Source organism: Saimiri boliviensis, chromosome 11 (assembly GCF_048565385.1).
Source record: "Saimiri boliviensis isolate mSaiBol1 chromosome 11, mSaiBol1.pri, whole genome shotgun sequence".
Taxonomy (NCBI): Eukaryota; Metazoa; Chordata; class Mammalia; order Primates; family Cebidae; genus Saimiri; species Saimiri boliviensis.
This window is the reverse complement of record NC_133459.1, coordinates 49,136,639-49,152,415: the sequence shown is the minus strand read 5'-3', so window position 1 is coordinate 49,152,415 and position 15,777 is coordinate 49,136,639. Positions and strand designations below refer to the sequence as shown.

Here is a 15,777-nt window from a genome sequence, read left to right as displayed (position 1 = left end):
GTAAGATCTTTGGAGTTAGGCAGACACAAATGTGAATTCAGACTTCGAAACTTTCTACATTTCAGTACTTTGTTCCCCTGAATTATTTTGGGTATCATAAAAACAATAATCACTACTGTGTTTTGAGAACCTATACTGCCCAGGTACTATACTAGACACTTATGTGTATATTATCTCATTAATTGTAATAATATGACTCAAAACAACCAACATTTTTTGTTTCTCAGTATGTATTAGGCACTCTGCAAAACATTTTTCATGAATTACATCACTTAATACAGCAACCCAATGAAGTGTTGTTTCTATAATTATCATTTCCACTTTATAGAAGAAGAGATTGAGGCCAATAGTTAATTTTTTTTAAGGGAGGAGGACAGGTTCTCACTTTGTCATCCAGGATGGAGTGCAGTGGCATGATTATGGCTCACTGCAGTCTCCATCTCCTGGTCTCAAGCAGTCATTCTACTTCACCCTCCTGAATAGCTGGGATTACAGGCATGTACCACCATGCCTGGCTAATTATTAAAAATTTTTTGTAGAGGTGGTGTCTCACTATGTTGCTCAAGTTGGTCTCAAACTTTTGAGCTCAAGCTGTCCTTCTGCCTTGGCCCCCAAAGTGCTAGGATTATAGGCATGAGTCACCTTGCAATAGAGAATAATTTTTAAAATGTGAGAAACGCAGGTTGCTGTTATGATTCCAACTCTCTTTTCTGTTCCTCTCTTCCTGTGGAACAAAATGCTGTTTGTCTTATGTGTTACCCAGACTTTCTGCAAGAGTAACTGGGACTTTAAGTTAAAATTCCTTCTTGTTTTTCCATTAAGAAACTTCTTGTAAGTCATGAAGGCTCAGAGTGTTTTCAAGAGTGTATGAAGGTGGTGCCGGTCTTGGAAATTGGTTTCTGAGCACTGGACAGACTTGCAAATACATAAGTCCAGTTCCACACAGGTACACCTCTAGAAACAGCAACCGCAGCCACAAGCAAAAAGGCAATGTTTATATGTGTTTGGTATAAAAACTGTGGCTTATTTTTCTGCTGTTTCCATAAACAGAATGATTCTTTGTCAGCAGTGAGTTTTGAAGGCCAAGATTGATTAGTTTTTGCTTCCACAACTATAATATTGAACCAGAATTATTTTAATGATAATCACTATTTAAAGTGCTTAGATAGGGATCTTTTTAAGGAAAGTTAAAAAATATCACTGAGGCCATGAATAATTGCATTGTAGCATTGCTTACTTAGGTAGTTGTGTTCCCATAAAACTTGTATATCACGTTTTCCCCTCACCCTTCTTTTTCTTTAGCATAGAATTATTTTTCTTCTTTTAATATGTAATATAATCAGTCTTTTTGGCATTCATATTCTTATGTAAATGGAACTGAATTACATTTTAATCTGGACCTGTAGACTAGCAGCAACCTAACATAAGCAGATGCATGAAAGATTAGTACATTCTGATTCAGTGATCTTTAAAATAGTATAGTACCAGAAATCAGCTGATTAATTTATAGGTGGATTTGATTCCTGAAAAAGAATTTGTGGAGCACTGAGAAAATTGTGATTTCTCACTGTTTTTCATTAGCATCATGCCTATTTTTGCTTTTTTACCTTTCAGTCATTTTTCTTCACTGTATAGAGTATCCTTCCTTATTTTGGTTTGTCTGTCCTTCACAGACCAGCTATACTTCGTTTGTTTTAAGTCTCATTTCTCTCACAAAACCTTCTCTGGCTATTTGATACAACACATTTGTATTAATCCATTCTGGCACTGCTATTAAAAAAAAAAAACCTGAGACTGGATAATTTATAAAGAAAAAAGGTTTAATTGGTTCACAGTTCCATAGGCTGTACAGGAAGCATGGAAACATCTTCTTCTGGAGAGGCTTCAGGAGTTTTTACTCATGGTAGAAGGCAAAGCAGGAGCAGGCATCTTCACATTGTTGGAGCAGGAGGAAGAGAGAGAGTGGTGAGATGGCACGCACTTTTAAAACAACCAGATCTCATGAGAACCATATCATGAGAGCAGCCCCAAAGGGGGAAATCTGCCTCACATGATCCAGTCACCTCATACCAGACCACCACCAACACTTGGGATTATAATTTAACATGAGATTTGGGTGGAGATGCAAATCCATATAAATTCACCCATGGCCCCTCCCAAATCTCATGTCCTTCTCACATTGCAAAATACCGTGATCCCTTCTCAGCAGTCTTCCAAAGTCTTAACTTATTCTAGCATTAACTCAAAAGTCCAAAGTCTCATCAGAGATAAGGCTGGTCCCTTTCACCTGTGAGCCTATATAATCAAAAGCAAGTTACTTACTCCCAAGATACAGTGAGGGTATAGGCATTGGGTAAATAGTCCCATTCCGAAAGGGAGAAAATGGCCAAAATAATGGGGCTGTGCAAGTTTGAAACCCAGCAGGGCAGTCATTAAATCTTAACGTTCCAAATAATCCTGCTTGACTCCTTGTCTCATATCCAGGACACAATGATGCAAGGGGTGGGCTCCCAAGGCCTTGGACAACTACACCCCTGTGGCTTGGAAGGGTTCAGCTTCCTTGACTGCTCTCAAGGGCTGGTGTTGAGTGCCTGTGGCTTGTCCAGGTTCAGGGTATTAGTGGATCTGTCATTCCAGGGTCTGGATGATGGTGGCCCTTTTCTCACAGCTCCATGAAGCAGTGCCCCAGTGGAGACTGGGTATGTGATGGTCTAACCTCACATTTCTTCTCTGCACTTTCTCAGCAGAGGTTCTCCATGAGGGCTCTGCCCCTGCAGCAGACTTCTGCCTGGACATCCAGGCCTTTTGATATATCATCTGAAATCTAAACCCATGCCTCAACTCTTGCATTCTGTGCACCTGCAGGCTTAATACCACATGGAAACAGTGGACCAAACTGTACCCAGGTTTGTTTGAGCCATGGCTGGAGATAAAGCAGCCAGGATGCAGGGAGCAGTGTCCTGAGGTTGTGCAGGGTGTTGAGGCCCTGGGCCTTGGCCACATGTAGACCTTTGGGCCTGTGATGGCAGGGGCTGCAGTGAAAGTCTCTAAAATGCCTTTGAGGCCTTTTCTCCATTGTTTTAGCTATCAGCACTTGGCTCCTTTTTACTTATGCAAATTTCTGCAGGGTGCTTGAATTTCTCCTCTGAAAATGGACTTTTCTTTTCTACTACATAACTGCAAAGTTTTTAAACTTTTACTGCTTTACTTTTAAATATAATTCATTTCAGATCATTTCTTTGCTCACACGTATGAACATAGGATACTAGAAGCAGCCAGGCAACATCTTGAATACTTTGTTCCTTAGAAATTTCTTCCTCTAGATATCCTAAGTCATCATTCTCAACTCAAAGTTCCATGGATCTCTAGGCAGGGGCACAATGCCACCAGGTTCTTTGGTAACACATACAGAAGTGACCTTTGCTCTAGTTCCCAATAAGTTCCTCATTTCCATCTACTTCATTGTCCATATCACTGTCAGCATTTTGGTCACAATAATTTAATACATTTCTATAAAGTTACTAATTTTCCCTCATCATCTTGTTTTTTGAGCTCTCCATACTCTTCCAGCCTCTGCCCATTACCCATTTCCAAAGTCACTTCCACACATTTTCAGGTGTCTTTATGGCAATGTTCCACTCCTCAGTACCAATTTTCTCTGTTAGTTTGGTTTCACCTTGCTATAAAAAATACCTGAGACTGGGTAATTTATAGAAATTACCCAGTAATTTCTATAATTTAAAAAGAAAAAGGGTTTAATTGGTTCACGGTGCCATGAGCTGTGTAGGAAGCATGGCAGCATCTGCTTCTGAGGAGACCCAGGGAGCTTTTACTTATGGCAGAAGACAAAGTGAGAGCAGGCCAGAGCAGGAGGAAGACGGAGAGAGAGAGAGAAAGGAAAGGTGACATACACTTTTAAACAACCAGATCTCACAAGAACCCTACTACAAGAACAAAGAGGGAAATCAGCCCCCTATGATCTAATCACCTCCCATCAGGCCCCACTCTAGCACTGGGAATTACAATTTGGCATGAGATGAGCAGGGCCACAAATTCAAACCATATCAACATTGTTTTCTTTTCTGAAATTCTTGTGTTTTTTCTCTTTAACACAATATAAATTGTCTTCTATATATTAGCTTTATTTATTTATTTATTTATTTTTTGAGATGTGGTTTTTCTCATCGCCCAGGCTGGAGTACAGTGGCATGATCTTGGCTTACTCCAACCTCCACCTCCCGGGTTCAAGTGATTCTCCTGCCTCAGCCTCCTGAGTAGCTGGGGTTACAGGTGTGTGCCACCACATTTGGCTATTTTTTTTGTATTTTTAGTAGAGACAGGGTTTCAACAGAGTTTCGCCATGTTGGTCAGGCCAGTCTTGAGTTCCTGACCTCAGATGTCATGTCCACCTTGGCCTCCCAAAGTGCTGGGATTACAGGCGTGAGCGACCACACCCAGGCTAGCTTTATTTTTCAGTTTCATTAATGTATGCTATCTTTTGTCATCCTCAGATCCTAGGGCAAGATAAGATAAATAATATTCCCATTTTATAGATACAGAAATATTCATCACACACATGTCATTGACTGTATGCTGTATGCCACATATTAGTGTTAGCTGTGGATATGGGCAGATGTTGACTGTATTATCTTGTTAGTAATATTTGATCTCTTCTTATTTATACAGGAGAGATTAAACAGATTCTAGAAAATGAACTTCAGATACCTGTGTCCAAAATGCTGTTAAAAGGCTGGAAGACGGGAGATGTGGAAGACAGTGTGAGTTTCTTAACTGCATAGAAATAAGAGAAAATTAAGTTATGACATTGATTAAATGATATGTAAAAATTGGTTTTAATTAGTGTTTCATATGGTAGAAGTAGATTTGGTAATAGTAATTTAGTTTAAGGAATCAGCAAATAATGTTTTCTAAGCTAAAACATTTCATGATAAACCAGTAACAATTTTAAATGAGTTAGGTTTGTAAATGAAAACAGTATATGGCATGGTTTTCCTATTTCTAACTTGTAAAGGAGTTTTGCCCTCTTCTTGAGAGCCTTTACCTTTTTCTCCAACCTCCTAGAGTATCAGTGAATCCTCTGGAATAATAATTTTCCGAGAATTACATATTGGTTTCGAAAGAAGTCACATGCAGTGTATACATTTATGTAAAGTATTGATTATGGAACAAAGATAATGGGAAACTTTTTAAACTTGTAGAATTTAAATGGTAAGAATGTTGTTTTCTTTGTTGACTTGGATAGTGGCAGGTGCATGGAATGAATTATATTTTAAGAATTTGCAGAAAGTGTGGCAATTTTAAGGAAATAGTTGCTATTCTCAGGGACCCAGTAGCAACCTCAGGTATAAAATTGTTTACATGCTTTTTTTTTTTTTTTTATTTTAATTGAAATGAGTCTCACTCTGTTGCCCAGACTGGAGTGCGGGAGTGTGATCTTGGCTCACTGCAACCTCCACCTCCTGGGTTCAAGTAATTCTCCTGCCTCAGCCTCCCAAGTAGCTGGGACTGCAGGCCCATGTCACCATGCCCAGCTAATTTTTGTATTTTTAGTAGAGACAGGGTTTCACTATGTTGGCCAGGCTGGTCTTCAACTCCTGACCTCATGATTCACCCGCCTCGGCCTCCCAATCCTGTGCTAGGATTACAGGTGTCAACTACTGCACATGTTTTTTTTTTTTTTTTCCCCAGAGAGAGTGGAAAAAGAGGGAAAAAAATGAGTTAGTGCTTAGTTTTAGATGTTTGAGGTAGAAATAATTACTGAATCTTTTCACATTAGTTACTGAGTCATTTTAATGGCCAGGCATAAACTTTGAATTTTCAACTTTTTGCCAGGCACAGTGGCTCATGCCTATAATCTCAACACTTTGGGAGGCAGGTGAATCACCTGAGATCAGGAGTTTGAGACCAGCCTGGCCAACATGGTAAAACCCCATCTCTACTAAAAATGCAAAAATTAGCTGGGCATGGTGGCACGCCACTGTAATCCCAGCTACTCGGGAGGTTGATGTGGGAGAGTTGATTGAACCCAGGAGGCAGAGGCTACAGTGAGCTGAGATCGCACCACTGTACTCCAACCTGGGTAACAGAGAAAGATTTTGTCTCAAAAACAAACAAGGAAACAAAAATCTTCAACTTTTGGTTCAAGTCTTTTTTGTGAATGGCTTCTTGTAGCCATTGTGCTTATAAGTACTTATATGTAAGTTTATTTGAAACTTGGGGATGTTCTGAGTATTTCAGTGAGGTATTCATAGGAATTTGGGGTTGGCAAGATATGGATAAGTTTAGATGTGCTGTATTAGGTGTCAGCAAACTTTTTCTGTACAGAGACAAGTAGTAAATATTTTAGGCTTTGTGTTTCATACAGCTACTCAATCACTGCTCTCTTAGAGCCATAGACAATATGTGAAACAGTGGGCATACCTGTGTTTCACTATGCTTGTGGACACAGAAATTTTATGTCATTTCACATGCCATAAAATATTCTTTTGATTTATTTTCAACCATTAAAAAAAGTGAAAACCATTCTTAACTCACAGGCCATACAAAACCAGGCAGCAGGCTGGGGCTGAAAGAAAATGTTCTTTAAGCTATGTATTCTAACATTTGAACACAGTCAGCTGAGTGCAGTGGCTCACACCTGTAATCCCAACACTTTGGGAGGCTGAGTCTGGCGGATTACTTGAGGCTAGGAGGCTGAGATCAGCTTGGACAACATGGCAAAACCCCCATCTCTACCAAAAGTACAAAAATTAACTGAGCATGGTGGTACACACCTGTAGTCCCAGCTGCTTGGGAGGCTGAGGCACAAGAATTGCTTGAACCTGGGAGGTGGAGGTTGCAGTGAGCTGAGGTCTGCCATCCTGGGTGACAGAGCAAGAGTCTGTATCCCACACCTCCACCACCCTCCCCTCCTCAAGATTTGAACACAGTCTTGGTTACAAATACTTTCAGTTACTTCTTTGTTCTTTTTTCTTTCATTCTGTTCCTTAGGCTGGAGTGCAGTGGCACAACCATGGCTCATTGCTGCCTTGACCTCCTTGGCTCAAGTGATCCTCCTGCCTCAGCCTTCCAAGTAGCTAGGACTACAGATGTGCACTACCACGCCTGGCTAATTTTTTTATTTTTTTATTTTTGTAGAAACAGGGTGTTGCTATGTTGTCCAGACTGGTCTTGAATTCCCGGGCTCATGTGATCCTCCTGCCTTGGCCTCCCAAAGTGCTGAGATTACAGGCATGAGCCCTGGCACCCAGCCGCAGTTACTTATTTCTTTTCTTTTTTTTTTTTTAAATTTTGTTCTGCTTCCCTATCACAGGATACTTATTTCTATATACTCTTTTCCCTAAGGAATTTCTGCTATTCCCGTACCATTAATTTTCTGATTGCCTCCAAATTTATATTTCTAGCTCATACTTTTATGAATTCACATATTCAAATTGGTAATTGACTTTTGTACTTGTATATCTTATTGGTGTCTCAAAGTTAACATGTGGCCAGCAGTCTTTTCTTGTTTCTTACAATACCTAATCCTTTGGTAAATCCTATAGATTCAATCTCCAAAATATATCTCACCCACGACCACTTTTTAGTATTTCTTTTACAAATGCTTAATTCAGGTCATGAGCATCTCTTGTCTGGAGCAATATGATAACTTCATTACTGTTGTCTCAGCTTCCTTTCAATGTTTCTTCCAGTGCATTCTTCACACAGCAGAGTGATCTCTTAAAAAAACATAAATTCAATTATATCACTCTCCCATTAAAAGATAACTTTTTATTACATTTCAAATAAAATTCAGAATACTCACAATAGTTTAAAAGATATTGTATTATTTACCCCATTCTCACCTCTGCAACATCATCTTGAGCCTTTCTTATTCTCACCTTCCATGCTGCAGCCACAGAAGCCTTTTTTGAAATCTTTTAATAGGCTCAAGCTCTTTACATGTTTATCTGACAGATGTTATTCAACTGCCTGGAATACTTTACCTCCAGTTCTTCACATGGCTGGTTCTTTTTTATCATTCAAGTCTCAGCTTAAAGTTACCTTCTCCAAAAGAGTTCTGTATCTAATCTGGCTCCCATCCCAGCATTCTCCATCACACCAGCATCAATAGAGGGACCATATCTGTTTTTTCATCATTGTATATTTAATGCCTGGCATAACAGACCTGAAATAAATGTTTATAGGATGAATGCATGAATAAATGACTTAAGGAAAGTATACATTTTATTTAATCTTGCCATATGTGGCTTGATGAGAAAGATTTAATAGAAAATCTTTGGATAGTGGCATGACAAAAGGACAATAATGACTTGATCAAATGACAAGCATTTACCAAGAATTCACAAAGTAAAACAATGAAAAGATAAAAAAATTAAAAATAATTTGTGTGTGTTGTTTGTTTGCATGTTAACTCTATAGAGATAACTTATCAATTTGAAAAGGATATCACATATCTGACATAAAGTTTCAGGATGTCAGTGTCTCCTGGTAGATTGTGAAGTTATAGGTAATTGCCTAATGCAATGTTCTTTTCAAACCATTGACCATAAACCATTAGTGGATTGAGAAGTTAATTGAGTGGATTACAGTCAACAGCATTAAACCAAAAAAAAAAAAAGAAAGAAAGAAAGAAAGAAAAAAAGAAATTAAAAAAGATAAATAGAATAGTATAGGAAACACCAGAGTGTATTTCAACTAATAAAGATAATTATGTATTTCTTTTCATTTAACACATAACTAATATGAGTCAATCAATGCCCTTGGATTAATACTGCACGCTTAATAAGCTGGGTCTTCTCATGGAGGGGTCAAGAATAGGTTCCTTATGTTCCATGCTTGGGTAAGATTGCCCCTCCCCAGGAAAGAATATATACTTTCTAGTTTTTGCTCAAATGTCATGTTCTCCAAGTGAGACCCACCTTGATCACCCTGTTTAAAATTTCCAAGCTCCCAAATCCCATATTCTTTCTCCCCACTTCCCTGCTTTATGTTTAGTCAAAAAATTGTCACCTTCAACATTCAATTATATAGGGTTACTTATTTTATTTATTCCAACTAAAATGTAAGCTCCATAAGATCAGAGAATTTTATTTTAGGCTATTCTGTTCACTGCTATATTCTCAGTAACTGGAGTAGTCCTGATACAGAGCAGGTGGCTGAATAAATATCTGTTGAATAAGTGCATGTCCTGGCTTATGATGTAAAGATGTACAATGTATTTCCTAATGTATATTGCTGTCAAGAAAAGTTTGAAGTACTTCAGCAAGTTTTTCCCTTCAGGTTAGGAGTTTGAAATGTATGTGAGTTTTCTGGCAAAGAAATATAGTGAAAATTTCTATGCTTGTCAAAATAGTAGGTCATATGTAGCCCAATAGCAGAGTGTATTCATTCCAAAGAGAGAGAGCTTTAACAAAAAAGACATCTGGAGTAAGCTATCTAGGTAACACTAAAGACCTCATCCAAGTTACTTAACCTCTCAGGCTATATAGCTTCCCATCTATAAAATCAGTGATTTAAGGTACTCTTGAGTGATCTTTTCAAGGTCTAATGATCTCTGAAAACCTGTATTGCTAATTTTTGCCATGATGATCCTGAGATGAAGTATATATTAGTTGCAAGGATCTAAAAAGTAATTGAGTCCTAACTGTGTTCTTTTCTATTTGTATTGCTTCATTAACTAAAGAGTTTATATATTAACATTCAGGTTTATGCTATTTTATTTTATATATGTATATATTGTGTGTATATATGTATATATGTTTATTTTATATATGTATATATGTGTGTATATACTTTATGCGTACATAAAGTAAACTAGCATGTATACAGTTATACAGGTATACCACCATATTTCATATATATATATATATATATATATATATATATATATATATCAAAATAGTAGGTCATATGAAGCCCAGTAGTAGTTTATTCATTCCAAAGAGTGAGAGCTTTAACAAAAAAATTCTGGAGTATATATATATATATACTCCAGATATACTCTATTATATATGGGAAATAAGGTTACTTGGATTCAGTAGTTCTTCTGCATTAACCTATTTAGGAAATTATCAAAAGACGAAAAAAATCAAACTACAAAATTAACAATTTTTCAAGAATTATAGGAAAAATCAGTAATGAATAATCAACATAATCAACATTCATTTTTTTGTTTTATTTTCTCTTTTGCAGACGGTCCTAAAATCGCTACACTTGCCAAAAAACAACAGTCTTTATGTCCTTACACCAGATTTGCCACCACCTTCATCATCTAGTCATGCTGGGTAAGGTGTTTATATTTCCTGGGAATCTGAAATACAACCTCAGTTGTCAAAATTGCTTTAAGTTTTATATGAACCTCAAAATTAAATACAAATCTTGTTGAAGCTTGACCTTACCAACTACTATGAAGTGTGTCAGTTTTGACACAATTTGGTCTGGGTAGTTTGTTTTAGTGGTATAATCTTCTTATACCACTTTAAAATGTTCGGCAGAACTCCAGTATAATTTTTTAAAATAGTCAAAATGGTATTTCTCTGATTAAAGGGAAAGGATTCAAGTGGGAAGGAAAAGGAAATGTAAATAGAATTTCAATCACTCTCATTGCCAAAGACACATACCTTTGAGGAAAATCCATTGAGCTCTGCAGAGTAAAGCTTGAAAAACACTAATATAATTTTTTTTTTTTTGAGACTGTGTTTTGCTCTTGTTGCCCAGGCTGGAGGCAATCCTGGCTCACTGCAACCTTCACCTCCCAGGTTCAAGCGATTCTCTTGCCTTAGCCTCCCGGGTGGCTGGGATTACAGGCATGTGCCACTACACCCAGCTAATTTTGTATTTTTAGTGGAAACAGGGTTTCTCCATGTTGGTCAGGCTGGTCTGAAACTCCCGACCTCAGGTTATCGCCCGCCTCAGCCTCCCAAAGTGCTGGGATTACAGGCATCAGCCACTGTGCCCAGCGATATAAATTTTTTATTAAGATTTTCTCTCTGTTTGGAATAGAGGGTTTCATTGTGTTTTCAGTTTTCACAGTGGAACGCAATACATTTATACAATGATCACATGGTTTTAATTTTTAATTATATGTTTTTTATTGCTAAATGAAGGAAACTGACCCATAGTGAATGATTATGCTAGTGATAATTTTTATGAAGAATGTTTTCGTACAGTATTATTCCAGAACTATGTTTGTTATTTTTAAATTTTCTATTTATGTATATATAAGGTTTATGTATATATTCTTGCATTCTTGAATTTGCATGTATTATCTCACTTATAAATTTTCCTCTCTTAAATACAACTTGGTGGTTTTTTGTGGTAGAGAGACCTGTGTCCCTAAACTTTGAATATTTTCAAGGTTTCCCCCCACCACTTACCAAATATCTTGATTTTTATGTAGATAGTAGCAAAAGGAAAATTAAATTTGGCTTCCTGAAGTAGAAATCACTGAACTGAAAAGTTAAATCTTGTGTGGTTTTATTTCATGGTCTGTTAATAGTTTGTTTGGGTTTAAGAATTTAAAGAGTTCTTGGATTGCTCTTTATCATCTATGTTTAGATCATATATTAATAGAAAGTGGAATTTGCACACAGTAACAAAATTACAAACACAAACTTACAGGCCGTGTGTTTATAATAATGTTGATATATACTTCAGATGAGATTAAGTTAAAGAGTTACAGGTATGGTTCTGTATCTAGTCAGATAGAACATTATTTTGTAGGTTAGTTAACAAAGTATAATCACTATCATAAAATGTGTAATCCATATAATTAAAAGTAGACAGGAGATATCATTGTTTATAATCAATTGCTTTCCAGGAGCATGATTAAATGGATTTATCAAAATGTCTTCCTGGGCTAATGGAAATGTTCTTCCTTGCCGTGTAGCTGACCTTAGTTTGATTGCCAGTTGCTCATTCCCTAGGCAAGTAGGAGTCTACGGTGCTACTGAAATACAGTGTTTATTGGAGAATGAATACTTTATATAGTATTAAAGTATCCTTCTCCAGTTGGCTTTGTGGATTTTTATCAAGTTATAATGATTCTGTTCTTGTGTTGGAAGAATAAGAAAGAAACATTCTCTAGTGTTTATTGGAGAATGAGTACTTTATATAGCATTAAAGTATCCTTCTCTAGTTGGCTCTGTGGACTTTTACCAAGTTATAATGATTCCGTTTCTTGTGTTGGAAGAATAAGAAAGGGAGAAAAATTCAAAGGTGAACAAAAAACGTAGCATGAGGAGGGACAAATGAAGACTCCTGCTAATGTAAAAGTCATATTAATGCACATTTTATTAAAACATAACTTAAAAGCCAGTGTTTACTTCTTGTAGTATGTTTATTTAGTATATCTTTCTATAAAATGAGAGATTTTTAAAATAACATATATCTTAAAAGCTGATTTCATGGGAGGCAATTTAAAAAACAAAACAAAATCCATGCAGAACCTTAAAAGCTAATGGTAATTATTTTTGAGTTGTGAGTTTTATTTTGTGATTCATCAAATAAAAATAAGTTTTGACATCTTAACTATGTAGTAGAATCAAGCAAACAATATCCTAGTAAGTTATATAGAATATCATATTATCAAAAATGGTAGATAAACTTGGTTTGTACTAGACTTTCTAATGAATCAAACTGATTTGCTTTTGCAGAATTTTGTTGTTGATGGATTCATAGAAATCTTAGTTGCAATATGCAACCTAATTTATAATTTAAAAAGGAGAAAAGAGTAATTATGATTCTAAGTGTTATATTTGGGAATTGGCAAATGAATGTACCAACTCTGTAATTGGTAGAGTAAAATGGGAAGGTTTATGTATATATTCTTGCATTCTTGCATTTGCATGTATTATCTTATAATTCTTAAGAATTTGCATGAAATTTCAGTGTGTGAATTCACTCTTAGTTACAGTATATTATGGGATTATAGGCTCATGCCTGTAATCCCAGCACTTTGGGAGGTTGAAGTGGGAGAATCACTTGAGGGTAGGAGTTTGAGGCCAGCCTGGAGAACATAGAGACTGCATCTCTACAAAAAATTTTTGTGAAATAGCTGTGTGTTGCGGCACGCACCTGGAGTCCTAACTACTCAGGAGGCTGAGGCATGAGAATTGCTTGAGCCCAAGAGTTCAAGGTTAGAGTGAGCTGTGATCATACCACTGCACTTCAGCCTGGGCAGCAGAGCAAGACCCTGTCTCTAAATAAAATAAATAAAATAAAATAAAATATTTCTTAAATTGTTCACTGACAGACTATCCCATTCTTAAGTTTTGTTAAGGCAGTATAAATACGGAAAACTATATCTCAAACCATGTCCTATTTAAAGAAAAAAAAACCAAAAAACTAAAAACAGAAAAACTTCTTAACTTGATTTTACTGCCACTAGGGGGTGCCTGGTAATTGAGTCTTTGTATTAATATGTAATTTCTAGCGGAAGAAATAGTATAAACTGAGAGCAGCAAAATTACCACATGAGTGCCTATAATTGTAAATCAAATGTTTTTAAATTATGTGTTTCAGAAAACAGAATTTCAAGCTTTTTGAGAATTAAAGAGCAAACTCTTAATCATAATCTTTATAGCAGTTAAAAGCATTTTAAGCCCTTTTAAGAAAGAAATCAGATCTCACTGATTAATTGAAAGGGTGAAGCAGTACTTCAGTAGCCTCTATGATACAACAGTAAATTCTATTATAAATCACAGTAAGATTAGAAAGGAGAAAAAAACCTGTTAATTATACTGTTTACTATTATAGGAAAGATTCAGTCCATCAATGACTTATTACTTACTAAATAAAAATAAGCTGTGTCCTCAAGTAGCCTGTAACCTACTTATTAAAACTATTAGGCCTTTTCTTAAATTAGTCCTGTACAGAAAATTTTCTTAGATAACAACTCACTCTTGGTGTTCTGATTGCTTCATCTAGTTTCCTTCCTAAACTCTTTGTTTCTTCACCTGCTCTAAATGTTGGTATTCTGGAAAGTTCTCTTCTCAGCAGTCTTTCTTATTGTACCTTCTCCCTGATATCTACTCTCAACTCTTAAATTTCTAAATCTGTATAGATAGCTTACAAATCTCTGTTTAGCAACTCACATGTTTCAGTTGCCTATGGAGCTTTTCATTTGTGTGTGTCCTGTTTGTAATTCAAAGTCATAATCTCTGTACTACTACCTGTGTTTTTTTTTGTTTCAAATATCCAACAGTATAAAATACTGAAGTGTATTCTAATTTAGATGCTGATTATTTTAAAAGCCGCTGGGTTGGGAATATAAGTAATGACTTTGTTAAAATCATTTTTTGTAGAACGGTGAGAATGAGAACCCAATTATAGTAGATTTTAAGGAATAAACAAGAAATGAAGAAATGGCTACTGTTATTTTCAGAAAACTTGACTGTGAAGGGAGGGAGAAGTTGAGGGAGAAGTCAAGGTAAGATACTAGAGAAGTATTGGAAGCACAAGGAGTAAGAGACAGCAGGTAGGAAAAATATAAACAAGTGAAACAAAAATAGAATATGTGGCCAAAGCTGGGCGTGGTGGCTCACACCTGTAATCCCAGCACTTTGGGAGGCTGAGGTTGGTGGATTGCTTGGGGTCAGGAGTTCAAAACCAGCCTGGCCAACATGGTGAAACCCCATCTTCACTAAAAATACAAAAATTAGCTGGGTATGGTGGTGTGCACTTGTAACTCCAGCTACTCAGGAGGCTGAGACAGGATAATCACTTGAACCTGGGAGGCAGAGATTGCAGTGAGTTGAGATCATGCCACTGCACTCCAGCCTGACAAAATAGCAGAAATAGAACTGTTTTAGTTTGCTAGGGTTGGGTAGTTTATTTATTTATTTATTTATTTATTTATTTTTTAAGACGGGGTTTCACCATGTTGTTCAGGCTGGTCTTGAACTCCCGACCTCAGGTGATCCGCCCGCCTTGGCCTCCAAAGTGCTTGGATTATAGGCATGAGCCACCACACCCGGCCAGGGCTGGGTAGTTTAAACAGCAGGCATTTATTTCTCCTTGTTCTTGAGGTTGGAAACCTCCAAAATGAAGGTTCCGTTAGAGTCAGTTTCTAGTGAAGGCTTTTTTCCTGGTTTACAAACCCATCTTAATGTTGTGTCCTCATGTGACAGAGAGAAAGAGAACTCTGATTTTCTTTCATCTTTTTATGAGGACACCATCCCATCAGATTAGGACTCAGGCCTATGACCGCCTTTAAGCTGAGTTACATCCTGAAGACTCTCTCTCTAAATACAGTTACAGTGGGTGTCAGAGAGTCAACATACAAATTCTAGGGGGACACACTTCAGTTTGTAGCAGGGAGATAAGGGTGGAGCCCAGGGATTAAGTGTTGAAATATTAGGTAACAGGTTTAGAGACAATAGGAAAGAAAGGTATAACAATAAAGGATTGGAGATAAATGGAGAGCATTTCTGGGATCTAGATTTCAGTGCTGTTACAGTAAATCTAGATCTTTGGTTTATGACAAAGTCCAAATTATAGATAACATCAAAATAGAAAATAGGTAATATGAGAATAAGGATGTTAAGGAAGTATGAAGCTAAACTATTTGATAAATTACAGTGACACAGTAATTATTTATGAACCCAGGTTTTTGGCAACCCTGTTTTATATGTTACCCTATTAAATCATCATAGTAAATATGTTATCATAGTAAATCATAAGTGGGTATGATAACCTGTTTTGCAGACAGAGAAACTGAGTTAGAGATAGAGGTGGGGTGACAATACAGAGATA

The 15,777-nt window shown here is 36.7% G+C and overlaps 1 protein-coding gene across 1 annotated transcript in view; it reads left to right on the top strand.

Annotated features, from left to right (window-relative positions):
* Positions 1-15,777, top strand: part of FAF1 (Fas associated factor 1) — a 534,743-nt gene that overhangs the window by 207,142 nt on the left and 311,824 nt on the right. Inside the window, exons 5-6 of the mRNA XM_003921572.4 lie at positions 4,687-4,778; positions 10,216-10,307. Of these exons, the coding sequence (XP_003921621.1) occupies positions 4,687-4,778; positions 10,216-10,307 (184 nt within the window). The remainder of the gene's footprint in view (positions 1-4,686; positions 4,779-10,215; positions 10,308-15,777) is intronic.